Below are 25,772 nucleotides of genomic sequence, written 5' to 3'. Positions count from 1 at the left end.
TCCAGAGAATTTTACATTCCCAACTTTTGACTTCTTCTAGTCTGCTAAGCATTGCTCACCCATGTTTTGAAGCCTGCTGTTGAAACACTAATGTAGCTGTTGGCCTAAATGAAGCTTCGCACACACATTTAGCAACTCTGCATCCTCTTGAAGCCGGTGAAATGCATTCTCGTGCAGACATGTCCCATATTTACTGGAAGATAAATTAATTCCTTTCCTCCCCCCCTCCCATTTCCACCCAGTTCTCCCCCCCCAAGCAGCATCCAGCTGGAACATCATGATGCAAGTCCTGCTCCTTTAGAACATGTGTGCAATGCGTGTACAAAAGGAGCGGGGCTTGCCTTGCAATGCTCTATGCACCACTTTGTCAATGTTGACACCTTCCCCAAATGCTTCTGTTTCCCTTCTTTCTTTTCCCTTCCTTTCCCGGTGCAGCTGCCGTTTCTCCAATCGGCGTTTTCTTAGGTGCTGCTTTTCTGGGAGGCGGAGAGGGGGGGAAAGTATGTGCTGGGGGGTGTACTTGTGTTTTTGTGTGTGTGATAGAGAATGGTGGGTATTAGGGCTGTGTGGCACTTTCGAATCAATCTCTGAAAATGGGTCTTCTGCAGATAGTACGATGCAGTCCTAGTTGACAAGCGCAGATGGGGAAATCCATTGATTTTTACAAACGGGATATTTTCCCAGGTTGGGACGGTCCTTCAGGGCAATCTTGATTCTGGATGACTACCTGGACAGGCCTGTTTGGGTTTTGCTACATTTTCAGAAAGGTACTTCTGAAAGGACCTTCTTCCAGGGTGTTTTTCAAGTTTCCAATCTGTAGCTGAGCGAGCGACTAGCTCCAAACCACTGAATTGGCTTTGACACTTGAAGGAAAACTTCTTAAAATTCAGGCTCCCTGCGCCTAGTCCGCCACTTTTAACCATGACACCACCATGGCTCTTATTCTACAAGCAATTAATTTTAATCAGTACAGGCAGTCCCCAGGTTACACAAGGGTTCTGTTGCAGGAGCCCGCATAAAAACCAATTTTTCCAAACATTAGACCAGTGTTTCTCAACCTTGGCAACTTTAAGCTGTGTGGACTTCAACTCCCAGAATGCTGGCTGGGGAATTCTGGGAGTTGAAGTCCACACAGCTTAAAGTTGCCAAGGTTGAGAAACACTGCATTAGATCCTCTGCTCTCTGGGTGTGTGCATATTTGTGCAAAGCGTCAGCCCTGGTTTTTGCATCTCATGTGTAAAGTCAGGGCTTAGGTAACTCAAGGACTGCCTAAAGTTATTCATTCAATTTTTTTTACCAACTCTCCCTTGTTTGAGAATATGGCTTCTGGCAGGTTACAGACATACGACCGTCAGTAAAAAGAGGCTGAACTCTGACCCAAGGCACAGTTTTAATGAGTTGGAGGGAGTCTCCAGGGCTGGTTTCAAGCTGGACTGGCAACTATAACGTGACCAGGTGGGGAATTTGGGCATTTCCCTAGATTCTCCTCTGTGTTTATATATTATATATATTTCTGCCTACTTTTCCTTTCATGGCTACCGGACAGCAAATCATCTTAAACTCAAGCTGAATTCCTTTTGGATAAATGTTTTCTAAATTAATCGGAGCCCCCAAGCCACTTGACAAGGAGAAACTTCTGAGAGAAGCACCGAGTCAACAAGGAAGCCAACAGGGGCAAAGTAAGTTTGGGGAGAGAAGAAGGAATGGCACGAGAAGTGTACAGGCACCCTCGCGGACACATGGCCAAGGAAGAACAAGTAACTCACTGCCTTCCCTACAATTCAAGCACGGGAGCAAAGAAGGAATTGCAACGTATCGTGTCATTTGAGGAAATAAGAGAGACCTTCTACCTCGTCCTGGTCTTGCCAAGTGACAAAAACAGTGTCTGTATTTACATTTTGGAAGTTAAAAACAGGTTTTGTTTGGCAGGGACACCAAGCTGATCCAGTTGTTTCTACCCAAGCAAACCCTTCCAGCCTCGTTCAGAGAGGGTGCCAGGCTAGAGATCCATCAAAGATGGCCACGTGTACATCAAGATGGATGAGAAGAGCTGGCCCCTGGGTTTCTCTAGCTGGGGAGATCCTGCTACAGCACCACCCGCTTCTTCAACAGGACCAAGGTCTGCTGTGTTTCTCACTCCCTCCTGCAAGTATTTAAAGAAGAGTCACCTTGGAGGGACAAAACCTGGGCATTGGGAGAAACCCCCTCCCGCCACTGGGTCCCCAGGTTGGGCCTGGTTTAGTTCTTCTCCTGCTTTTGCTGCTTCAGAGCGTGCAGGAAGATCTCCTTCACCTGTCCCACGGTGTCCTGGTACACCCGGAAGTCTTCCTCCTTGATCCTGACGGTGTCTTGCAAAGCGTTCTTCAGGCCTTCGTTCTCATCCACCTGGATTGCAAGCCTACACGGAAGGAAACAGCTGATTGATCTTGATACCTGACTGAAAATACAAGCTGGGGACAGGGCTTACCTTTCTCTAGGGCAGTGCTTCTCAACCTCAGTGGCTTTAAGATGCGTGGACTTCAACTCCCAGAATTCCTCAGCCAGCCATGCTGGCTGGGGAATTCTGGGAGTTGAAGTCCATCCAACCTGAAGTTGTGGAGGTTGAGAAACACTGCTCTAGGGCATTTTATGGCAAAGCAAAACGTATTTCTTTTCAAGGCAAACACATTTGAATGTATTTTTTCATACTGATATCATTAGAGATATGAGACTTCAGAACAGGTTGATTTACTTGCCCAGGTTTGCCCGCTCCCTAACCCTTGCAGCTCTTGGCAGCTTAAAATATATCTCCATACCTTCCTATCTCTAACGATATCAATATGAAGACTACAGCCAACTGCAAAAAAAGTATGGAAAACTACAAGGTATTAAAAACAAGTAATCAATACAACTATTCAATATTGTTCCTGAAAGCTCTTGTTGTTTTCGGGTGTTCAAATACACGCAGTTTGGGATATTTTAGTTTTTGCAATTGGGAAAAGAGAATCTCCATTCCTCATGTGTCTGAGGAGCAGAGAAGGGTAGAATTACCTTCTAAAGCAGTCTTTCACACGTGTGAAGCACTGCCCATGAATTAAACCAACAGCCCCCCATATGCTTTTCCCTTCCAAAGCAGGATTGTTCCTATTTTTCAGAGAACAAGGTACTTATTACAGTCCTAGGTGTCCCTACGTATCAGCCCTGCAAGGTAGGCCAGGTCAGGAAACAGATGCCCCAAGAAATACTAGGATTCAACTTTATTGTTCTAGGTTGCGATAACAGGGACAGTGTTTCTCCTTCCCTCCCTCTTATACCAAAGAAAATCAAGGTGGGGTTATCTTGAGTTTCTTTCTCACACTTTCCTGTATTCCTGGACTGAGCTCATGTTTTGCGAACGGTCTCCACATACCTGCTCCAAGGTCATCTCTGTGCTCCTCTGCACTGGGGGAGGGCAAAACTCCATAACTGATGCACTTGCATAAATGTAACGCAAGTATGAAATGCTACAGCCTTTGTTGTAATGTTACTTCGTCATCATTGTGTCTAGCTGTGGACCCCTATGATTTTGCTTTTGGCTATGCCTTCCCCTACCACCCATTTTAAAGGACGTTTTAAACTCACTTTGGCATCAAACCTTTTAATCCAAACTTGTTTACCCCTTGCATTTGAACCATGTGCTGCCACAACAATAACCCTACCCACAAACGTGCTGCTTTCCAATAGCAATCTCTAAGGAATTCAGGTCGCCTGCTCTCCAGCCCAGGGAAATCCCGCTTTTTGATATCGGCTGTCTTAACTGCTTCTTGGACACTTTTCTTTTGGAACGCTTGTGCAAGGTCACACTTCATTTAGCGCCGTGCATGTGGCCCCAGGAACGGCGCTCGTGACCTGTTTGCTATTGTCAGCTTTCTGAATGCTAGGCTTTCTCCTACATCTTCCTGTCTTCCTTCTTAAATCTAACTGAGAGCTTGACTTAAAAAAAATGGATAAGGAATATTAAAGATCTTACTGTGTGGATAGCTCCTCTAACTGAGACTCTAGAGGGACTTCGGAGAGTTGCATGGATGGGAGATCTTTCTTATCCCCTGCATTCCAGCTCATTCTGGTACTGCTGGGGGGCTGAGCCGTTGAGACAAGACCTGTTGTTAAACGGAAACGCTGATCCAGAAGTCTGCCCAGACTCAAACCCACCAAAGTCTAACTTTTCTAAAAAAAACCCACGATACACATTTTCAGTTGAGATGGGAAAAGATACACTGGGATTTCCCCCAAACCCAAGAAGTACACCAGTGTTTTTCAAACTCGGCAACTTTAAGATAGGTGGACTTCAACTCCCAGAATTCCCCAGAATTCCATGCTGGCTGGGGAATTCTGGGAGTTGAAGTCCACCCATCTTAAAGTTGCTGAGGTTGAGGAACCCTGATGTAGAGCGCATCTGTGCAAAGTACAGTCAGCAGGATTTAGTTCACGTAAGTTATTTTACAATATTCTCTTCAACTGATATGGTTCCAGGAATTTTTACAGGGATGAAATCAAATGCAGCCTTACATAGAGCATATTATGTTGAGCAGGATTCCTCAACCTCAGCAACTTTAAGATGGGTGGACTTCAACTCCCAGAATTCCCCAACCAGCTATGCTGGCTGGGGGATTCTGGGAGTTGAAGTCCATACTTCTTAAAGCTGCCGAGTTTGAAAAACACTGATTACTGCTTGGGCTTGGTCGGCTTATGGAGATGGAAAGCAGAAGGGGAAACATTCCGGAGGACCAAGGCTAGGGAATGGGAAGGCACATTCAGGTTTATTTCTCAAAAGTGATGCAACTAAGAATTCAGGCACCCAAAAACTTCTCCTAGGAAACAGGCAGCCACAGGTTTCAAATTCCAGAAATATTCCGTGGGCGCCAAACGCAGGAGTTCCCGAGAAATCACAGAGATATCTGGGTCTGGCTTTAAAGTGAAATGTACAGATTTTGCTGGGTTATAAACTCAAGTCACACCACTGTCATGTGCAGAAAAGTGTGCACAAGGCGAGGAGGGGTCAAAAAAGTCAAGGTGGTTGCTGCAGCTACATATTCTAAATCAGTGTTTCTCAACCTTGGCGACTTTACGGTGGGTGGACTTCAAGTCCCAGAATTCCCCAGCCAGCCATGCTGGCTGGGGAATTCTGGGAGTTGAAATCCACCCATCGTAAAGTCACCAAGGTTGAGAAACACTGCTCCAAACCTGCTTCCTTGAATGTGCACAGATTTAAAAGGGTGGGGCTTTTGCAGTTGTGACCACCTCTGTGTGGGAGGGAGTCTTTTTTAACTCCCTCCCACAGCCTCCCCTAATCTGCCGTTATGGGCAGAAACTCTCCTCCTGTCCATGGATGTTCCACTGGAAAGATTTTGTGCAGGGCTTGTGCGAAGTCTACCTTCTCTAGAGGGTGTAAGCCCCCTTACCTGCTTTGTTCTTGGAGTAAGCTTTGGAGGCCCCGCCCGGCTTCCCTGTCTCCATCTTCAGCTTTGCAAACTGCTGCTCTAGAGCGACATACTTGCGTTGCTGCTCTTGAAACTTCTTCTCCGCCTCCCAAACCTTCGTGATGCTCTCGTCCACCCTGGGGAGCAAAAGTGGCCGAGGTTGAGAGACGCTGGGCTAGAGTCCCCGAATCTCGAAAGCTTGAATGCATTGGACTTTCCTGCAGACGCTGCTGCATCGAATCACAGCTGAATTACAATTGCGATTCTAAGGAGTGTAAATGCCCCAAAGGATGAAAAGGAATCAGAGGAAGAAAAAAAAAAAACCCACCTTATTTTGGAGGAAAAGTGCTTCAGGAAGATGGACTAAAATACCCTCTTGGTGTCTACAGAAACACATCCTTTCTCTTCCTTGTCTTCCCAACCCAAACCTTTACTCATAGGGGCTGGAAAAACCTGCCTGGCCTTTTCAGAGACCCGAGTGACGTGGGACAAGGGGCCCTGGGTTTCAAAATGGGGGGCAATTTTGCTCTTTGGCCCCTTGTACCTTTTCTGCAGCATGCTGACCAGCTCTATCAGACGATCTCGTTCCACTTCTGCAGCCTGACAGAGAGTTTTGTATTCTGTGATCTGCATCTTCAGGGTCCCGATGTTGAGTTCGTTAGGCTCCGACGCCCTAAAGCAGAGGGAAGATCAGCTTGGTTTTGCTGGCTGAAAATAAAATGGGTGTGGGAAATTGGGATCGGGCCAAAAGCCCAATTGTTCCATCCGTGGTCCATTCTGCATAGTCCAGCCAGATAGTTTTGGGAAGTCGCAGTCCACCTTCCATGTCGGCTGACATTAAGAGGAAGAGCACCTATGAATGTACCCACAACATACCTTCCAAAAGTTGTTTTAAAGACAGGCCACATCTTCTGGCAGGGGTGTCCACAGGGGTAGTCAAAAAAGTCAAGATGGCGGCTATGGACACCCCTGTCTCTTACCCATTGAGCCCATAGTTAAGGCAGCACTGCAGAGGTTGAACAGTGCAGAATGGCATACTTAATAAGCCAAGTTCAAAAGCCAAATAAGTGTTTTATTTACATTTATTCTCCTCTGCAAATCACTCACGCAAAGAAGACTAGCAGAGATCTGAAGTTCACTTATTCACAGATTCCTTAACTATCCTTATAGACTGCCCCAGCCTGCAGGACTCTCTGGATGGTATATGTGAGCAAACCTAGACAACTTACTATCTTGAGGCTTAAAAATGCTCAGACAAATACTAAAGATAGATGTGCAGCACCCCACTTGAGGATCCAAAGGGCTGTGGAAATAAAATTGCTTTCAGGGCCTTCCTGAATGTAAGGAGCAGGTGGACCTTTTGTAACTTCAGGGGGACTGTGTTCCATAAAGTGGGGGCCACACCTAAGAAGACCTCTCCTCATCCAAGCCCCCTTAAACCTCCCTTGGGTTAGGGAACTTGGAGCAAGTCCTCCTTGAATCTCCTTGAACCTCCTTGAATTTTGAACCTCCGTGAATCTCTTGAACCTCCTTGAATCTCAGTCTCTGCTCGTAGAACTCTAACCATAGTTAGTTGCAGGTGCAGGGTTTCTCCAACACAGGAAAACTCAAGATCCCTTCTTGAGCCAAGATGCTAATGCCAATGCACCCCAACACCAAAGGACGTGCACAAGCTGCAGGAGCAGAGTGGGCCGGGGAGGGCCTATGCTTAGCTCTTCCATCGACTGCATGTCATTACACCCTGCCCCCTCCTTCAGCCATTTCCGCAGCATTGATCGATCTGACGCAGTGCACGATGTTGCGATGAGCACGTGAAGAGAGCAGGGGCGTCTGCAGAGTGGGATCAAGAAAGCTGAGACAAACGCCACCATGATGCAGTCGTAACTCTGCTTGTTTTTCTACGTGTGGACCGTCATCTCTGGATTACTGCAATGCGCTCTACATGGGGCTGCCCTGGAAGAATATTTGGAAGCTTCGGCTGGTGCAAAACGCAGTGGCGTGGGCAGTTATGGGTGCCAGTCACTTGGCATGTGTGACATCTCTGCTCCACGAGCTGCACTGGCTTCTGGGGTGCTTCCGGGTGCAATTCGAAGTGCTGGTTGTCACCTTTAAAGCTCTTCATGGCCTGAGACCGGGTTACTTATGGGACCATCTCTCCCCAGTGGTGTCTACCTGTCCTGTTACCTCTGGCAGGAAAGGCGTGCGCTGGGTCCTGTCCATGAAACAACTCCCTGTAGTGGGACCCAGGAGAAGGGCCTTTTCTGCCATGGCACCCATCATCCTCCACCCGAGATCAGACTCACCCCAACCCTGCCGACCTTTGCCGTCAAGCCGGGGGCCCTGTGGGTGAGCCCACTTTTGGGTCCTATTGACTGGGAGTTGTCTGATTATTCCCGGCTGCTGTTTTATGCTGCGCTGTGTTAATGTTTTTAATTATTGGTTGCGTTTTTAATTCTGTTTTCCCTTTCGCTTTAATCGTGAGCCGCCCAGAGTTACGTATCAGAGATGGGCGGCTGTATAAGTGGATTAAATAAATAAATAAATAAAGGCCGCCGCCTTGACGTTCTTGACCACAGCCTGCAGACTTCCCTGGAAGAGAACTCTCTCTCAGCCCAGCCCACCTCACAGGGTTGTTGTTGTTGTGGGGAAAATAGGAGGAGGAAGAAGTATGAGGTATGTTCGCCACCCTGAGTTATTTCTAAAAATAATAAAGGCAGGGAAAAACAAAAAAAATCTAAAAAAAGAAAACCTAATCTAATCGAAAGAGAGAGAAGAAATCCCGGGCGTAGATACAAACAAGAAAGTTTGCGCATACCTCCCAGGAGAGGGAACACTTGGAAATAAAGTCGCTGCAGAATCCACAAGGGTGTGTCCCATCTTCGACACTGTCCTGGAACACACAAAGGTTTTCCTCTGCAGCCTCGGCATCTCAACCGCCCCCCTTTACAACATCTGGGCGGGCTGCTGCTATCTAGGGAGTGACTGGAAGGCTGGGGGAATTCTAATTTGTAATCAATGCAGCCTTTGAACCCAGCGAAAGCCACGCAGATCGGAAAATTAATCGAGCTCTCTAGCCTTCTTCCCATGCAAAGGTTGAAAGGGCGAAGGGTACTGCTCCTCCATACGGAAGAATCCTTGGCCCAGCGAAACCTGGAATGTCGGAGAAGAGGCAAAGCTGAATCCTTTTTACTAGCAGGCAAGCTTTCTTCTCTTTCCCAACATAGAATCCTAGAATGGGTCATCTAGACCAGTGTTCCTCAACCTTGGCAACTTTAAGATATGTGGACTTCAACATCCCAGCATGGCTGGCTGGGGAATTCTGGGAGTTGAAGTCCACATATCTTAAAGTTGCTAAGGTTGAGCAACACTGGTCTAGACCAACCCCCTACCCAGCGCAAGTCATCTAGACCAGTGTTTCTCAACCTGGGCAGGTTTAAGATGTGTGAACTTCAACTCCCAGAATTCCCCAGCCAGCCATCCTGGCTGGGGAATTCTAGGAGTTAAAGTCCATCTTGGAATTGTGGAGGTTGAGAAACACTGATCTAGTCCAACACCCTACCCAGTGCAGGAATCCACCCCTTCAACATCCCCAACAGAGAACCATTCAGCTTCTATTTAAACCCTTCCAGCAAAGGAGAGTCCACCACCTCCTGGATGAGGTCACCTCTCAGTTCCCTTCCACCCTTTCATTCCAGGTTTCTCTGGGCCAAGAATTCCTCCATATGGAGGAGCAGCACCCTCCATCCACCCTTTCTCACAGTCAAAGATGCAAGGTGCCAACTGAAGTTGATCGCTCTCAGTGAGAATCAGGTCAAGGATGGGAGGATGGAGTAGAATGCAATCCAAATGAAGGTTGGTTCCTGTGGCCCCACCTCTGTGATGGCTTAGCTCGGTCAGCCCAGCTACCGTGGTTTGTAAATTCTAGTTGACCTTACTGCATACATTGGGACAATTGTACCAGTACAGTAAACTATAGTTAGGTAAACCACAGCTTAATGAGATGCGTGAACACAGCCAAAGTGTCTTGTTATCTGTATTACTGGGACGCTTCTTCCTTTAATCTTTCACATGATGCGATTTCCAGGGAATCAATCCAAGATGAAACAACTAAATGAAGGGTGATGACTTCTGGGAGTTAAAGTCCATCCATCTTGAAATTGTGGAGGTTGAGAAACACTGATCTAGTCCAACCCCCTACCCAGTGCAGGAATCCACCCCTTCAACATCCCCAACAGAGAACCATTCAGCTTCTATTTAAACCCTTCCAGCAAAGGAGAGTCCACCACCTCCTGGATGAGGTCACCTCTCAGTTCCCTTCCACCCTTTCATTCCAGGTTTCCCAACAACTAAATGAAGGGTGATGAAAGACACTGATAAACTTATGGGGAACAGTTAGACGTGTTGGGTATGTTTAGCCTGGAGAAAAGAAGACTGGGGTGAAACATGATAGTTGGGCAGAGATTCCAGAACAATGTTCAGAGATGCCAAGGAACAATGAGATTAAATTACAAGGGAGTAGATTTTGGATGGATATCAACTTAAATTTAGGAGGTGCTTAAGCTATTGGAGATGCTAAAGTTATCAATTTCTGGGGTGGGCAGGGGGTTGGGCTAGATGACCTTAAAGATCCCGTCCTCCCATTTTGGATTCTAAGATGGGAAAGTCCATGGTTCTAGAAGAACATCTTTAGCAGGCTGGGAGAAGTTATTATAGTTCTAAGAGCAGAGATCAGAGGTTCTGCCTGAAAGGTTAGATCGAGCTCCCCTAAATCATACAATTCCTTCCAAGGCATCAGATAAAATCTGATGGGAATCTAGCTGCAAAATTCTTTCTCTGTCCAAAGGTTGCCAGTCTGGGTCAGGATAATCACCTAGGATCAAAACTAAGGGAGACTCTCACATATTTAGAAATAGACGTTCAACTTGGGATTTAGAAAGTGATCTTTCCTACCGTGCAAAGTTGTTACTCCCCATATAGTCTTCCCTCTTGGATGCGAAAGGGCAATTTTCCTCTTCTAAGGACTCTGTAGACAACGTGGAGACAGAATCCGAACCACTTTCCTCTGGTTGGGAATGCTGCTGCTGCTGCTGCTATGAAATATCAGCCATCAGATTTGGAATGTCTGGGGTTCAATTGGACCATTTCTCTAGCAAGCCCTAGCTTTCATCAACTTTTGGTATCTATAATTACATTTCATAGCTATGGGTTTGCTTTTATGTATTTTAGGTTTCCAGGATCCACTTGTTTAGGACTAACTTGCACTTCATGGAGCTCATATAGATCCCTTCCCAGGGACATCTGTGGTGGTTGGCAGGGGGAGAGGAGGGTCAATGAAATCAAGACCACCCCTTTTTTTTAACCTAAGTTTCTATGCACAGTGATGGCCACTGCCTTGACTTTTTTAAAATCCCCCTTGTGGATACCCTGTCCCACCCTTGGTTTTGCAAACTTTAGAGCAGCCTGAGCTCACACAGGCAAAATCTGGCAGCAAAATCACTAATTTTCAGTGACAGGTTTTTGCAAAGGTTTGTGCGTCCGTGTGTGTGTGTAAAAAGGTGCAGATAGGTGCATTACATCTCTGCAAGGCTAGCTGTATGGAAGATGCAGCATTCCAAAGACGGTTCTCTAAAATGTTCTGCTTCTTCTCCCCAAATGCACCAATCTGGCAGTTTTAGGAGCAAGGGGTTGTGGTTTTCCAAAAGTACATCTTTTCATCCAGGTCTCCTGGTCTCCAGGACACTTGAGTTTTATTCACACAGCCCTGCCCCTCTCAGGGGCAGAAATTTTTAGAAACTGTCAGGTTCAAATGCTGCTTCTGCACACACCACACAGACCTTTTCATGGAGCACCTTTTGAAGATCCTGTCTTCAGCAAGTTTACCCTCAACAATTAATTTTGCTTTTTCCAACAATTAAGTCTGGTGGGACCTCTAATATGGAACAATTTGCCATTATTTGCTGACACTGAGACTGTTTTTCACCTAAACTTTTAGAGACGCATATTTTTTTTACATTGTGGTCTGTATTCAACAATTATATTTTCGTCAGCTGCCTAGGCCATCGGCATTGGTCAACCTATAAATCTCCCAGATACTAGGTAACTAATACAAAAACAGCCTGACTCTGGTTTAAAAGAACTGCGTGTGATGTTCTGTTAATAACAGCTGCTATTTCTTAGCTTAACTGTTCTTGTTCACCCAAGAGAAAGGAGTTCTCCTTTGCTGGAAGCCTTCATAGAAAGGTCATCGTTCAGGAATGATGTAGGGGATCTGTAATGGGCGGTAAGAATAGCCTTGGAGAAGAGGAGGAAGAGTCGCAGCCAAGGCAACGGTCAGATAAGAGAAATCCGAGTCCTAAGCGGGCATGGAATTTGAGAAAGTGTCTCAGACGTGACCCTCCCTGCCTTTATCCTAAGGAGAATTAGGGAGGGTCATGTCTGAGACACTTTCTCAAATTCCATGCCCGCTTAGGACTCGGATTTCTCTTATCTGACCGTTGCCTAGGCTGCCGCTCTTCCTCCTCTTCCCCAAGGCTATTCTCACCACCCATTACAGGGTCCTCCACTCAGCAGGGGGTTGGAGTAGAGGTCCCTTCCCTCTCAAGCGTTCTATGGTATGTGCCCTTCAAGACTGAGGGATCTCCTCTCCCAATATGCATTGCTAGAGACCTCTCTCGCTAGGAGTCCAGCAAGGTAGATCAGACTAAGAAACCAATGCCATATACAGTCAGGTCCAGAAATATTGGGACATCGACACAATTCTAACATCTTTGGCTCTATACACCACCACAATGGATTTGGAATGAAACAACACAATGTGCTTTAACTGCAGACTGTCAGCTTTAATTTGAGGATATGTACATCCAACTCAGGTGAACGGTGTAGGAATTACAACAGTTTCCATATGTGCCTCCCACTTGTTAAGGGACCAAAAGTAATGGGACAGAATAATAATCATAAATCAAACTTTCCCTTTTTAATACTTGGTTGCAGATCCATTGCAGTCAATCACAGCCTGAAGCCTGGAACACATAGACATCACCAGACGCTGTGTTTCATCCCTGGTGGTGCTCTGCCAGGCCTCTACTGCAACTGTCTTCAGTTCCTGCTTGTTCTTGGGGCATTTTCCCTTCAGTTTTCTCTTCAGCAAGTGAAATGCATGCTCAATGGGATTCAGGTCAGGCGATTGACTTGGCCATTGCATAACATTCCACTTCTGTCCCTTCAAAAACTCTTTGGTCGCTTTTGCAGTATGCTTTGGGTCATTGTCCATCTGTACTGTGAAGCACCGTCCAATGAGTTCTGCAGCATTTGGCTGAATGTGAGCAGATAATATTGCCCGAAACACTGCAGAATTCATCCTGCTGCTTTTGTCAGCAGTCACATCATCAATAAATACAAGAGAACCAGTTCCATTGGCAGCCATACATGCCCACGCCATGACACTACCACCACCATGCTTCACTGATGAGGTGGTATGCTTAGGATCATGAGCAGTTCCTTTCCTTCTCCATACTCTTCTCTTCCCATCACTCTGGTACAAGTTGATCTTGGTCTCATCTGTCCATAGGATGTTGTTCCAGAACTGTGAAGGCTTTTTTAGATGTCGTTTGGCAAACTCTAATCTGGCCTTCCTGTTTTTGAGGCTCACCAGTGGTTTACATCTTGTGGTGAACCCTCTGTATTCACTCTGGTGAAGTCTTCTTTTGATTGTTGACTTTGACACACATACACCTACCTCCTGGAGAGTGTTCTTGATCTGGCCAACTGTTGTGAAGGATGTTTTCTTCACCAGGGAAAGGATTCTTCGGTCATCCACCACAGTTGTTTTCCGTTGTCTCCCAGGACTTTTGGTGTTGCTGAGCTCACCGGTGCGTTCCTTCTTTTTGAGAATGTTCCAAACAGTTGTTTTGGCCACGCCTAATGTTCTTGCTATCTCTCTGATGGGTTTGTTTTGTTTCTTCAGCCTAATGATGGCTTGCTTCACTGATAGTAATAGCTATTTGGATCTCATCTTGAGAGTTGACAGCAACAGATTCCAAATGCAAATAGCACACTTGAAATGAACTCTGGGCCTTTTATCTGCACATTGTAATTGGGGTACTGAGGGAATATCACACACCTGGCCATGGAACAGCTGAGAAGCCAATTGTCCCATTACTTTTGGTCCCTTAACAAGTGGGAGGCACATATGCAAACTGTTGTAATTCCTACACCGTTCACCTGAGTTGGATGTACATACCCTCAAATTAAAGCTGACAGTCTGCAGTTAAGACACATTGTGTTTGTTTCATTCCAAATCCATTGTGGTGGTGTATAGAGCCAAAGATGTTAGAATTGTGTCGATGTCCCAATATTTCTGGACCTGACTGTAGGTAAGGACTACTTTTATTGTAAAGCTATAGTAACAGAATCTTGCAAGTTTGAATGTGCTTCCCCTCCCCTCCCTTTATCTTTGTGTGAACTAGGGCAGGCCTGGTTGGGAACATTTTCTTAAGTTATTTTCTTGGCCAGGTCTCAAGCCCCTCTTATCTGACTGTTGCCTCGTACTGGCTCTTCCTCCTGTCCTTCAAGGCCATTCCTTATTCCCTCTACACTCTACCCCAGTGTTCTCAACCTTGGAAGCTTTGGGATGTGTGGACTTCAACTCCCAGAATTCCCCAGCCAGCATGCTGGCTGGGGAATTCTGGGACTTGAAATCCACATACCTTAAAGTTGCCAAGGTTGAGAAACAGTGCTCTACACTCTACACTCAAGGCCATTTCCTATTCCCTCTACATTCACTTCTCGTCTCTGAGACAGCTTACCTGCAACTTGAGCTGTCTGACTATCTCCTCCAGCTGCTTCACCTGCACCTCCCGGTCTGCCACCATCTGCTTGAGCTGTTCAATGAGGCAGCTTTGCTTCTGGACCTCGACGTTCAACTGCTTCCCCAGGGTCTGGTGACATTCCACATTCCTCTCTTCCTGCTGGCTCAAGTTCTTTAAGATGATCTGCATTTCTTTCTGCTGGCTCTGATGAAAACGAAAAGGGACAGAGACCCTAGCTTTTCTAGCTGCCTCTCATGAAAAGGGGCACATTGAGCAATGTGAGACACACTTTCGGGGTGTTAGAGAAATGCATTATCAAAAAGGTACCCCTCGGACTGGGACGAAACAACAGGGACTACAAATCAAATCATTTCAACCATCTGGATCACATACATTTTTGCACAGTTCTCTTCCACAGGAGCTTGAAAGAGGCAAAGCTTCAAGAGTTTATCCTATTATAGCCCAAATGGAACTCCTGTTGATTTTTACTGATGATTTGCAATATATAATCAGTTTATTTAAACTTCCTTTTTGATTCTTTTGCAAAGATAGAAATCTGTTTTTCTTCTTCTGGCTCTCTAAAGCAGAATAGTCCTGTTTGAGCAGGGGTGTCAACAGCCAGCTGAGATTTTGCCACCGTGACAAAACGTGATATGGCCTCACAATGCCAGTTGCATGCCATGTGTACACGCATGTGATGTCACAACACAGGTGCAACAGAGGCAGAGTTGGTCTTGCAACAGTGCAACACATGTTTTACCATTGGCTTATCCCCATGTGATTGAGCCCCCCAGTTGCACGTGCCCCACCAAACATCTTTGGGTTTGTTCCTCTAGAGGCAGCCCCAGAATTGTTTCTTAACTATTAATGGGAGAGCAGGAGAGTTATTCAACATACAGGGAGCAATTATGCAATGTCGGCTGGCAGGGACCAGAAGACGCGCCTTTTCTGCTGTGGCACCTGCCTGCTGGAACATCCTCCCTCCTGAGATTAGGATGGCCCCGACCCTTTTGGCTTTTCAGAAGGCTTTGAAGACCTGGCTTTATGCCCGGGCCTGGGGCCCCGAGTGTGTGAAGGGCCCCATTTCATGGTTGTGCTAATACCCATGGTTTTTAAAGATCTCTTGGCTGCATTTATATTTATATTTAATTTTTCGTACTGTTTTAAATGTTGGCTGCTGTTATTGTTCCTAGCCACCCAGAGTCACTGGTTTGAGGTGGGCGGCTATATAAATTGAATAAATAAATTAAATAAATAAATAATTTATATGAACTGCATGTCAATTTTATTTATAATGAAATGAAATGAAATGAAATGAAATGAAATGAAATGAAATGAAATGAAACAAAATCTTTGCCCTAGCTTCTCTTGGTCTAGACAGTATTTCTCATCTTCAACAACTTTGAAATGTGTGGACTTCAACTCCCAGAATTCCCTAGCCAGCATGCTGGCTGGGGAATTCTGGGAGTTGAAGTCCAGGCATACTGGCTAGGGAATTCTGGGAGTTAAAGTCCACACATCTCAAAGTTGCTGAGGTTGAGAAACACTGGTCTAGAGAAAATTGCCCTTCTTCTCTTCAGTCGTGGGCTCAGAATCCAACATGGGCTAATCCGACCCTCCCACAACTGACTGGGACGTAGGGGAATTGTGGGTTGGGAAACACTGGACTGATTCTTTGCAGAGGATCAGGCATTTGCAAATTCATGGTGTACGTAACCATGAATAACAGTCAAGACCAAATCTCTCTGGCATGAAGCAGGAATAGCATTGGTCAGATCGTACCAGTAAAGCGTCAACGAGTTCGTCGTCGTGTTTCCCCTTGTCCAGCAGGGTTGAGATCTGCTCCTTTAAAGTTTTCACCTCACTGGACAAGACTTTGTTCCTCGCTTTGGACCCATCCAACTTCTTCTTCACGTCCTCATGATCCTTCTGGAGGACCTGGTGCTGATTCATAAGCTTCTGCCATTAAGAAAGAGACAAAGAGAAGCTGAGGATCACGGCACCCCAAAATGATTTTTGTGATGACGTGAAGCACTGATTCTCCTTGATAAGATTCTTGGAGTCTCTCCTCTACACTTCTGTCCTGACAAAACCAGCCTGGGTAGGACTTTCTTCCTGCCCTGGGGGGTGGAGGGGTGGGAATTCACCTTGGAGAAGGAAAATCCAAGGAAGCATTAAGCAGTTTATTGACCCAGGTCCTTCTCCCATGTGGTCCCCTCCTGTCGCTAACTGCTTTTGGTTTAAAGGATGGTTGAAGACAGAAGTATCAACGCTGCATAATGTGGAATGGGCGACCTTGGGCCAGTCACTCTCTCTCAGCCCTAGGAAGGAGGCAATGGCAAACCACTTCTGAAAAAACCTTGCCATGAAAACCGCAGGGACTTGTCCAGGCAGTCTCCAAGAATTGGACACGATTGAATGGATGAACTAACGAACAAAACCCCCCACAAAATTATTCCCTCCTTAGAAGTCTGGGGGAAACCTGAACCCACCCACTCTGTTCCTTGACTCCATCGATGGATGAGCACCTACCAACGACTCAGTAAACTTGTGGTGCTGTTTCAAAATCTTACTTGGACTTGATTCATCCAGCCAGAATGTCTTACTTCCAAAGCTTCTTTCTTTTCCCTTTCCAAGCTTCGAATCCGCAGCTGGTTCTTCGCTTGGACTGACGACTTCCTCGAGTCGGCGAAGCTTAACGGTTCTTCGTTGGCATCGTTGTCGGATAACCTGCTTTTGCTACGATTCAGCTGGGTTTCTAACTCCCGTACCTACAGGGGAACGTGAGCGGGATACAGAAGGCCCAAGGTGGATTCGTTGCATGCAACTTCTCCTTCTTAACTAGGTGAATATGGGGTGTAGAAATCTACACTGGGATATTCGTCGGTCCTAGCTAATCTGACTTGAAACCTTCTTTCCTGCCTTTGCCTGTTGTAGCAGTCACCTGAATACTTCAGCCTGATTCACACATCCTATCAAGCTATGGTTTATTTGGTGCAAAGCTAGCCACTGTGGTCTACAAATTATATTTGTGGCTTAGTGTTTCATGTCAACAAACTATAGTTTAAACCATTGTTTCTCAACCTTGGCAACTTTAAGATGTCTGGACTTCCACTCCCAGAATTCCCCAGCCAGCATGGCTGGCTGGGGAATTCTGGGAGTGGAAGTCCAGGCATCTTAAAGTTGCTAAGGTTGAGAAACACTGGTTTAAACCAACACTTCCTTAGCACAACCTGCGAAGCCAAACACATTTGAAAGGATGACGGTTGACTCACTTTGCCTTGCAGGACGAGAATTTGCTGGGCCCGTCCCCGCCAGCTGCCTGGGGTAGACAAAAGACCTTGAACGTTGATGTCTTCTCCCACTTCATTTGCTATAAGCTGAAAATGATATGTCAACAGACCCAAATCAATGCAAGTATTGGTACCGAAGGTCTGAAAACGCTCCGCTTAAATCTCTTTTAGCCAGGCAGATACCCAGATCCATCTCCCCATACTTCAGGAGGACCTAAAATGAGATCCTAATTAAACTGGGGCTCTCCAGTCATGGACTTGCCTCTTTTCTATTCAATATTTTATCACATGAAGGGAATATGTGCAGGACGGTCCTGTCTGCTGACATGGTAAAATCCTTCGGGACGTTTTCTGGGGGAGCAGCGGCAGCCATGGGGCGGGGGGTGTCAAGAAGGGTCAGATGGTGGTGAGCCCCTCTCCTCCCCTCTGTGTTGGGCCTGTTTTTGACAGCCAGCCCCCAACCCACCCTCCCACCCACTCTCCAGGGCATTGCTGCCCTGGGATTCCACTAGTAAGAACACATCCCTCGCTGAAAACACCCCAGGACTATCATTTTCTTCAGAGTTGAAAGCATAGTCAAATTAGCCAACAAGGTTAGCATAGTTAGATGGTAGTTTGAGAATGGCAGTCGGTGAAGCTAGATGACAGGGCTGTTTTGCTGTCAATCTTATGGGCAAAGTTAGAGGACAGGGGTATTGGGTTTATAGATTAGGGGTTTCCTAGCTGTGTCAGTGTGCTTTTACTTGGACTGTAAATACTGTACATCCTCGGTTGCATTGCTCTGGGGTAATGTTAACTGCTGTTTAATTGTTCTTTTTGAAATTGAGATGGTGATGGGACCCCAACCTGGGGGAGTTTGATTATAAATAAATGTTTATCTGTTTGAAACTCGATCTGGGGAGAAAATTGCAATAACCCAGTTGGGTGAAGACATTCTGTGCATGGAGAGATCTTCTATTTATTCACCTTCTGGAGTATCGTATACATGCCAAGCAAATTTAAAAGGATAAACAAGATTGCTTAACGGGATAAAAAAAGGATAATGGGATAAACAAAGCAAATTTAAAAGGATAAACAAAGCTTGCTTAACGGGAAACGGTGTATGAAAATGATTCCTCCAGGCCACCGTTGGCCAGATCGCACACAGACCCCCTACCTTGTACGTCATCTTGAGCTCCTGCTTTGTGGCCTGGAGCTGGTTGCGATATTCAGACACTTTGAGATTGGCAGCTGATAATTTTTCTTGCAAAGCTTTCATTTCTGGGCTCTCAGATTAGAGGATTGTAGTGTTGTTGGAGAAGAACAGAGGCCCCAGGAAAAACAAAAGACACACCTCAGTTACTAGCACAAGCTTCAAGATCAGGGAGAGTGATCAAGCCAGCCACACGGCAGCCGACAAGAGGCTAAATAAACCTGATTCTGTGATTTGCAGGGCATTTTCACACAATCAGGAAGGCCACCAAGCATGGTGGGGACAGAGCTGTGGAGTGCTCTGAATTCAATTGCCAAAATAAGCTTTGGAGCCCACGTGGGCATAAATCTGACATCTACTGGCAATGCTTTAAAACAGAGTTTTTCAAACACTGCTTTAAAATCACCATCCTGGGTTTATGCAGCTGCTCTGGAAAAAGAAGCAGCTGCTTTAAAGCACTGCAGACCTCCGTAGGCCGAACTGCCTTTTGGATACGGCATACAAAATGTTGCCCGGCCTGAGATTGCCTTGGGTCCAGCTTTCACAAGCCTCCCCCAAAAGCATAAATCAACTGTCCTTCCAAACTCCCCTCTCTGTTTCCCCCCGATGAAAGAACCTAACAATTCAATTAATGCAACACGGTCGCCGTGAACCCCTTGGCTGATCTCAAAAAGTTCCGCAAAGCTGGATCTGCAATCCAGAGGGGCTAAACTGAGAAGACACATCTCAAAGAACAATTCTATGGAGTTATAACTCTTACCATGGGGGCGTCTGTCTTTTTACGAGAAGCCAGGTTGTCGCCGTGGGATTGGAGCTTAACCGTCGACATTTGTAGCTAGAAAACAATAGAGAGGTCTACACAGGTGCAAAGTGGTAAATAAAGACAGGACAAGTCTGCAGGAGGATTATTAAAAACAGATCACACCAACAGCTTTGGTGAAGTCAGCACTCAGCTGGGTAACGCCAGCAGAAGCAAAATCAAGTCATCGTTTGCCATAAAGATAAGATCTTAAGACGGGGTGGAAATCTGTTTTAGAATTAAGATATAATCTGTTGCCGGGCTCAGAAATGCAAAGCAATAAGGTTAGAGCAATTTGAAGTACTTAGCTGCTGCTGCTGCTGCTGCTGCTGCTGCTCCTGTTATTATTATTATTATATTTTTATCTCACTTTTTCAGATATGTATGTATGTCAAGTCAACTCAAGGCAGTGAACGTACGTAATGCTCCTGCTCCTCTTTTCCCCACAACAACCACCCTGAGAGGTGGGTTGGGCTGAGTGAGAGTGACTGGCCCAAAGTCACCCAGCCGGCTTTCCTGCCTAAGGTAAGAAATGGTCTAAGAAAGACAGCGCCGACAGAGCAAAGACTCACTTCTTTTTCCAACTGTTTGATCCTGTTGTTCAGCTGTTTAGCTTTGGTCTTCTCCCTTTCCATCTCTGCCGTAATGTGTCGGTTCTGTTTGGCCAGTTCTACAATTTTGGCAGCCGCCATGTCCCCGGATAAGCCAGAGGTCCCTGAAATAATAATAATTAAAAAAAAAAATGGAAAGAGAATCTGAAAGCAAAATGAAACAAAACAATCTCTCCAGAGATACAGGAGGGTAAGTAAAGAATGGATTTTGCAGCAGGATCTTTTCATCAAGTGGGGGTTCCTTATCAAGTCAGAAGACTTTTCCTACCATAGAAATTTCTGGTTATACACAGGATCCAGGGGTGCTGAACTAAGAAGCAAATAATGATCTTCTGGGTTTCGAAGTTTCATCAGGGAAAAGCCTCAGATGGATTATTAGATAGCTGAGGTTTTACAAACTGAGTCACTGTGGTTTTGATCCACATTTTGGATAGGAGTGAGCATCGAAGCATTAATGCGGATAGCAGTGATTTTATACCCACAAAGGAATGTTAAGCAAATTCTCTCTTGGTGCTGCATTATTACTGCAACTTCAGAATGAAAAAGAAAGAATAATCAGCAAAAAGGATAAAGGGAAATGTAAAATCCTGCATACCCACCTATGTGCTAGGTGTTTTGATTGATTAAAAATACAGGGAACGTGTATTTGATTTGCTATTGATTGTCATGTCGTCAGTCACAATTATATTTTCTGAACAAAACAACTGCACATCGTGATCGGCCACTTAAAAGGCCAGTTTCCTTCTTTGAATCCCTATTTCCATATTAATTTCTGCCCTTTCAGGACATTTGGGGGCCAATTTCCCACGCTAATACGTGACCAACATCCCCCCTGCACTGTTTTTTTCATTCAGCAAAAGAGAAAAGCAACAAGGAATTTATTTTTGCTGGCTTTCAAGGAATCTGCCTACGGATGAGTGGGTCAGAGAGAGACGGGATATGGGAAAAAGTTGCAGGTGGAGAAGGTGAACTAGCAAGGAAAGGCGGGATCATTTTAGATGCCGTAAATCAATGGGGTCATTAATTAAAATGCTTTTAGATTTGGTCTTATGGTGTATCCAAGGCAAGGTTTCTTTCTGGTCTCTTAGGAAGAAAGCCAACGCCAGCGGCCTTTTGGGTTTTCAGAATGCCAAGACATTCCAAAGAAATTAACCCCCTTGAAATCCTTTTATTGAAGAGAAATCCAAACCTTTTTGACTTGGGCTTCTTAAGGACAATTATACCCTGGGTTGTTCCACGTTTTTCTCAGTAATGAAGAATTCCCTGCTCAGTTTCTTTCCCTACAAACCACTTGCTCTCTCTCATATTTTGCAAGCAAGTGAATTATAAAACAATGAAACATGTTTTTGGGGGGTTTTTTTGCCCTTTTGGAAGGAGAAGGCGAGAACCTTTGATGCAGATTCTAAAACCTTTTGAGGAAGAGCCCTCCATTCCCACTAACGTCTTGAAATAAAGAAAAGGCATTATTTGATGCTTGCTGGTCTCCGTCGCTCCCCCGGAAAGAGAAAGGAATTGCAGAAAAAGACACGGCAGGTTCAGTTCAGCCTTTCTGCTTACCCATGAGAGCCAACCTTTCTTCCTCTATCTTCTTATGAAGCTGCTTGATTTCAAAATCCTTTTCCTTCAACAGCTTGTACAGCCTGCCGTTCTCATCCACCAGCTCCCGAAGCTGTTGCTGGAGCTGTTCGTTTTCATTTTCAAGCAATCTAGGAAATAAACAGACAGCTTGACCTAGCCTACAGTTGCAATCCAGCCACAGAATGGGAGAGAAGAAGGTCTCTGCCACCCAAATTCATTCATCTCTTCTTCCTTCCCCCACCCACCCCACCGCTTCTCATGCAGAAAGAGAAGGGGCTTTCAAATTGCTTTCAGAGGGAGAGAGACTTAAAAAAAAAAATTGCTGGGAGTGTAGCTCGCTTTGAGATGACCGTCCCGTCTTTTATTGCACAATTCTCCTGCAGCCTGCAGCCCCCTCACCTTCCCACTCTTCCCTCAAACCTCATGAGAAGCTATCAAGGGCAAATGACTCCCATGGCTGTCTTCAGGGGCAATGAAGAAGGGGTAGCCCTGCCCTTGAGAACTCCTTGGAGGATTTCCCTTCCTTTGGAGAAACCGTCCGATCCATTTCTCTATTTAGAACATGGACAGCGAGATTTCAAAGGCCATGTAGTGAGACAGGCGGCATAGATCCATTTGAAAAATAAATAAATAGAAGCAAATAAATAAAATAAAATAAAATTTATGCTACCGCTGTGCTAACGTTGATGACCATTGATTGTCCTCTTCATTTCCCCCTTCTCCTTGCCCCCTGTTAGGATCATGGAGCTGGGAGGGTTGGGTTAGCACCATAACTAGTCATTCTGCCAAGATTAAGTGTTCCCACTTGTTTGTTCCAGGAGGGTCTGTAGGTTGTGTTCCAAAAAGTCAACACAGTGGCCCCAACGGTGCTTTCAAAGCTCTGCCCATTTTTTATGTGTGTTGCATACGCAACACACGTAAAAAGCAGGTGGAGCTTCCATGGCATCATCACAGACACCATCTTGAATTTTTTATCATGTCCTGCAGACATTCCTGGTCTGTTCCCTTCCTTCTCCCAAACCAGAGTAATATTCTGGAGGTCCTCTGTGGATCTGTTTTAGAAAGGATAAGGAGCAATTCTATGGAATAATGTGAGGCATATACGTATGTGATATGTGCAATGTGAAGAATGATTAACTCAGTGTTTCTCAACCTTGGCAACTTTCAGATGGGTGGATTTCAACTCCCAGCATTCCCCAACCAGTATAGCTGGCTGGGGAATGCTGGGAGTTGAAGTCCACCCATCTGAAAGTGTTTCTTAAAGTGTTTCTTAAAGTGTCTAAGAACCTCCAAGACCCTCTCAGGGCTCTGCAAATCAAAATTATTTGCCGGATATTGAAGGTGTTTGCAAAAAATTTAAAACAATGTCACTCTTCTCATTATTATTTTTTATGTTTTTAAAAACATTGGGTTTTTTTCATGAAAAATATTTTATTTATCTTAATGTCTAATGGGTTTAATACTGTTGTTTTTTCATGATTCAATAAATAAAGTTTCTATGAATGCATGAATGCTAATTTTTAATAAGGTAAATATGGATAAATATAATTCATACAAACAAAAGCTCTTTTGGAGTCCTCCATAATTTTTTAAAGTGGGAAGGGCTCCTGAGGATAAAAAGTTTAAGAAACACTGGTATAGTAGATGAGTGGAAAACTGTGGTTGAGATGTCACCTTAGTTTAGACCTGTGTTTCTCAACCTCAGCAACTTGAAGATATGTGGACTTCAACTCCCAGAATTCCCCAGCCAGCATGGCTGGCTAGGGGATTCTGGGAGTTGAAGTCCACACATCTTCAAGTTGCTACAGTTGAGAAACATTGGTCTACACTTCTGTTTTGAGTCACAGGTCTGTCCCATTACTATGCAGGTACCAACTGCTAAGTGTTAAAGTTTAATTTCCTTGTGAATTATTTTCACGAAAATAACTGGGAGGCAACAGGGAGGTTGGGGAAGGCTCCATAATTCCGCCATGCCTCCATGCCCAATCTGAAACCATTGATGTGACTGATCTGGACCTACGATACCTAACATTTTACACACATCCTTTCCATTTGAACTAACAGCGACTGCCTCCTTACTTTTTACCAACGTCGGCCTCTGACATCTCGGTGGCCAAGAACGACAAGTTGAGAGCGTCTGGGATTCCAAAGCCCTCATCCTGATTTTCCTTGTTGTTTTGTTTGAGGCTGTGTTGACTGTCTTTTTTCTTCTCCATGAGATTTTGCATCCTCTTCTGCTGCTGCTCTTGGAGAGCCTTAAACTGCATTTTTAAATGTTCACTTACATCTTCATCAGGCTCCATGGCTGCCCTTGAACGAGAAGTCAAATTAAGACAATGAAAGCAAAAGGCCTTTGGCTAGCTCTTTAAGAAATTTTTCCCCAACTTCCTGAGTTAGTGGAGTCTTTTCCCTTGTTGGCTACCTGCTTATGTAGGAAAACATACAAGCATCACCTGCAATGCGCATGTTTATTGATGAGGCCAGGAGGCCACCAAAGGATGAGCAGGAAATTCAGGTGGAGCAGTTAACTCCCCCTTCCTTCCTGCCAGGTTATCCTTTCTCCATCTTTACTACTGTTTAAAACAAAGCTAACTCTGAGATATTTTAATGCCGAATCAATTGCATTCCGTCTACTTTGGTTTTTGGCAAACGGCGTCCTCCTCTTCCAAATTCGTAGCAACCCCAGCCGGCAGCAGCCATGGTGGAGAGAGAGGAGTTGAGGTCGAATGCCAAGTCAGTTGGCTTAATCGGCTCGCAGTACAACACTGTATTATTTAAAATAGTGATTGCAATTGGAAATGCATGCCGCTGTAATTTACTCCGAATAAGGCCATTTTATTCACGATGGCAATAACTTGCAAACAGAACCCCTGTCCCTTCTGAGAGAGGGAAACTGGATTGTAAGGCACTTGAAAATGGGACGTGGGTGCCGGATTTTTTTTTAAAAGATGCCTCCTTTCCCCCCCCCCCCTATAATTCAAAGACAGAAGGAAGAGAAACCGAGATTTTCCAAAGATCAAAATCCTAAACAAAGTTTATTTTACAAAGGGTAAAGCCAAGGAACCCATTCGACAAGTAAAGTGACAGGGCAAAGTAATAGCTAGAGGATCAGAAAAATGACTAAACCTATCTTGGGACAATACCTTTTTAAAATTAAGTCTCCTTTGAGTCAAGTTCAACTCCTGGTGATTTCACAAACACATCCATGTAGGTTTCTTAGTAACTGTGTGGAAGTGGTCTGTATGTATATATGTATGTATATGTATATGCATATGTATACATATATACAGAGGAAGGAATATATAGAATATATATCAATGTTTCTCCACCTTGGCCGCTTGAAGAGGTGTGGACTTCAACTCCCTGGCTGGCTGGGGAATTCTGGGAGTTGAAGTCCACACCTCTTCAAGCGGCCAAGGTGGAGAAACATTGATATATATTATACAGAGGAAGGAACATACAGAAAATATATATTATTACCCAGCCCAGCCTGCAGCCATGGGCTTCTTGGTGGCCTCCCATCCAGGCTCTGATCAACTCACCCAAGTTTTCCCTGTCGCAGACCTACCTTTCTCAGACCAACCCAAGACGACCAGAAAACTAAAGCCGGTTTATTCCCTCCTCTTCTGCCTCGCTTCGCCCCAACTCGGGTCGGACATCCCCAAATGCAGAGATCTTGACGCCTCGAATGCTTGGTGGGGGAACTTGGCACAGACCGACAGGGAAAAAAAGTTTAGGAAAGGGAGCCTCTCCTCCATGAAACGGGGGGGGGGGCGCTCTGGGGAGACTGGGGAGGGAGGGGGAGATTCCCCCTTTGCAACTTGGAGAGGGGCGGAGAGGATCAAATGGGGAGGAGAAGCAGGCATTTGGATCTGCCTGCCCCACTTCACATCTTCCTGGGGGGGGCAGAGTTTGGGGGAGAGGGAGAAGGGGCTCGCTCCTTCCACCCCCCGCCCCAACCCCTCCTCGGGGGCGCGAGGAGGGGGCACGAAGCCCCCACTCACCGCCGCCGGGCCCGGCGCCCTCCTCCCTCGCTGGACAGCCCCGGGGCGGA

General features: G+C 45.5%; 1 protein-coding gene across 5 annotated transcripts; it reads right to left on the bottom strand.

The window, feature by feature from the left end:
- Positions 1 to 1,150: 1,150 nt before the first annotated feature.
- On the bottom strand, positions 1,151 to 25,772 carry CCDC13 (coiled-coil domain containing 13). Of its 5 annotated transcripts, none has more exons than XM_088150426.1 (18): positions 25,723 to 25,772; positions 25,287 to 25,422; positions 23,798 to 24,028; positions 21,698 to 21,846; positions 20,102 to 20,244; positions 19,491 to 19,565; positions 18,695 to 18,805; positions 17,521 to 17,625; positions 16,852 to 17,016; positions 16,028 to 16,204; positions 14,243 to 14,449; positions 10,389 to 10,528; positions 8,254 to 8,328; positions 5,983 to 6,111; positions 5,421 to 5,575; positions 3,989 to 4,118; positions 2,293 to 2,398; positions 1,151 to 2,143 (listed from the first exon to the last, which is right to left on the bottom strand). In XM_088150426.1, exons 3-18 carry the CDS (start codon positions 24,019 to 24,021, stop codon positions 2,000 to 2,002), a joined length of 2,235 nt encoding a protein of 744 aa, XP_088006552.1. In that variant the 5' UTR covers positions 24,022 to 24,028; positions 25,287 to 25,422; positions 25,723 to 25,772; the 3' UTR covers positions 1,151 to 1,999. The 5 variants fall into 5 exon arrangements, with proteins under 5 accessions (XP_088006552.1, XP_088006554.1, XP_088006553.1 ...); XM_088150428.1 differs by having other exon boundaries at positions 10,389 to 10,525; XM_088150427.1 differs by having other exon boundaries at positions 23,798 to 24,023.

The sequence above is a fragment of the Python bivittatus genome, unplaced genomic scaffold (assembly GCF_059951505.1).
Source record: "Python bivittatus isolate LINGU-HERP-01145 unplaced genomic scaffold, Pbiv_v1 ctg000610_np1212, whole genome shotgun sequence".
Taxonomy (NCBI): domain Eukaryota; kingdom Metazoa; phylum Chordata; class Lepidosauria; order Squamata; family Pythonidae; genus Python; species Python bivittatus.
The sequence above is the reverse complement of the archived record's forward strand: the minus strand, read 5'-3'. Positions and strand labels throughout refer to the sequence as shown.

Excerpts from the sequence above, each read along its gene's own strand:
- CCDC13 (XM_088150426.1), bottom strand. The coding sequence starts at position 24,021 with ATGGAGCCTGATGAAGATGTAAGTGAACATTTAAAAATGCAGTTTAAG. Across the intron at positions 16,205-16,851 it reads AAAAGAAAGAAGCTTTGGAA|AAGCTTATGAATCAGCACCA; the intron begins GTAAGACATTCT and ends TCTTAATGGCAG. Across the intron at positions 14,450-16,027 it reads AACTCGTTGACGCTTTACTG|AGCCAGCAGAAAGAAATGCA; the intron begins GTACGATCTGAC and ends CGTTTTCATCAG.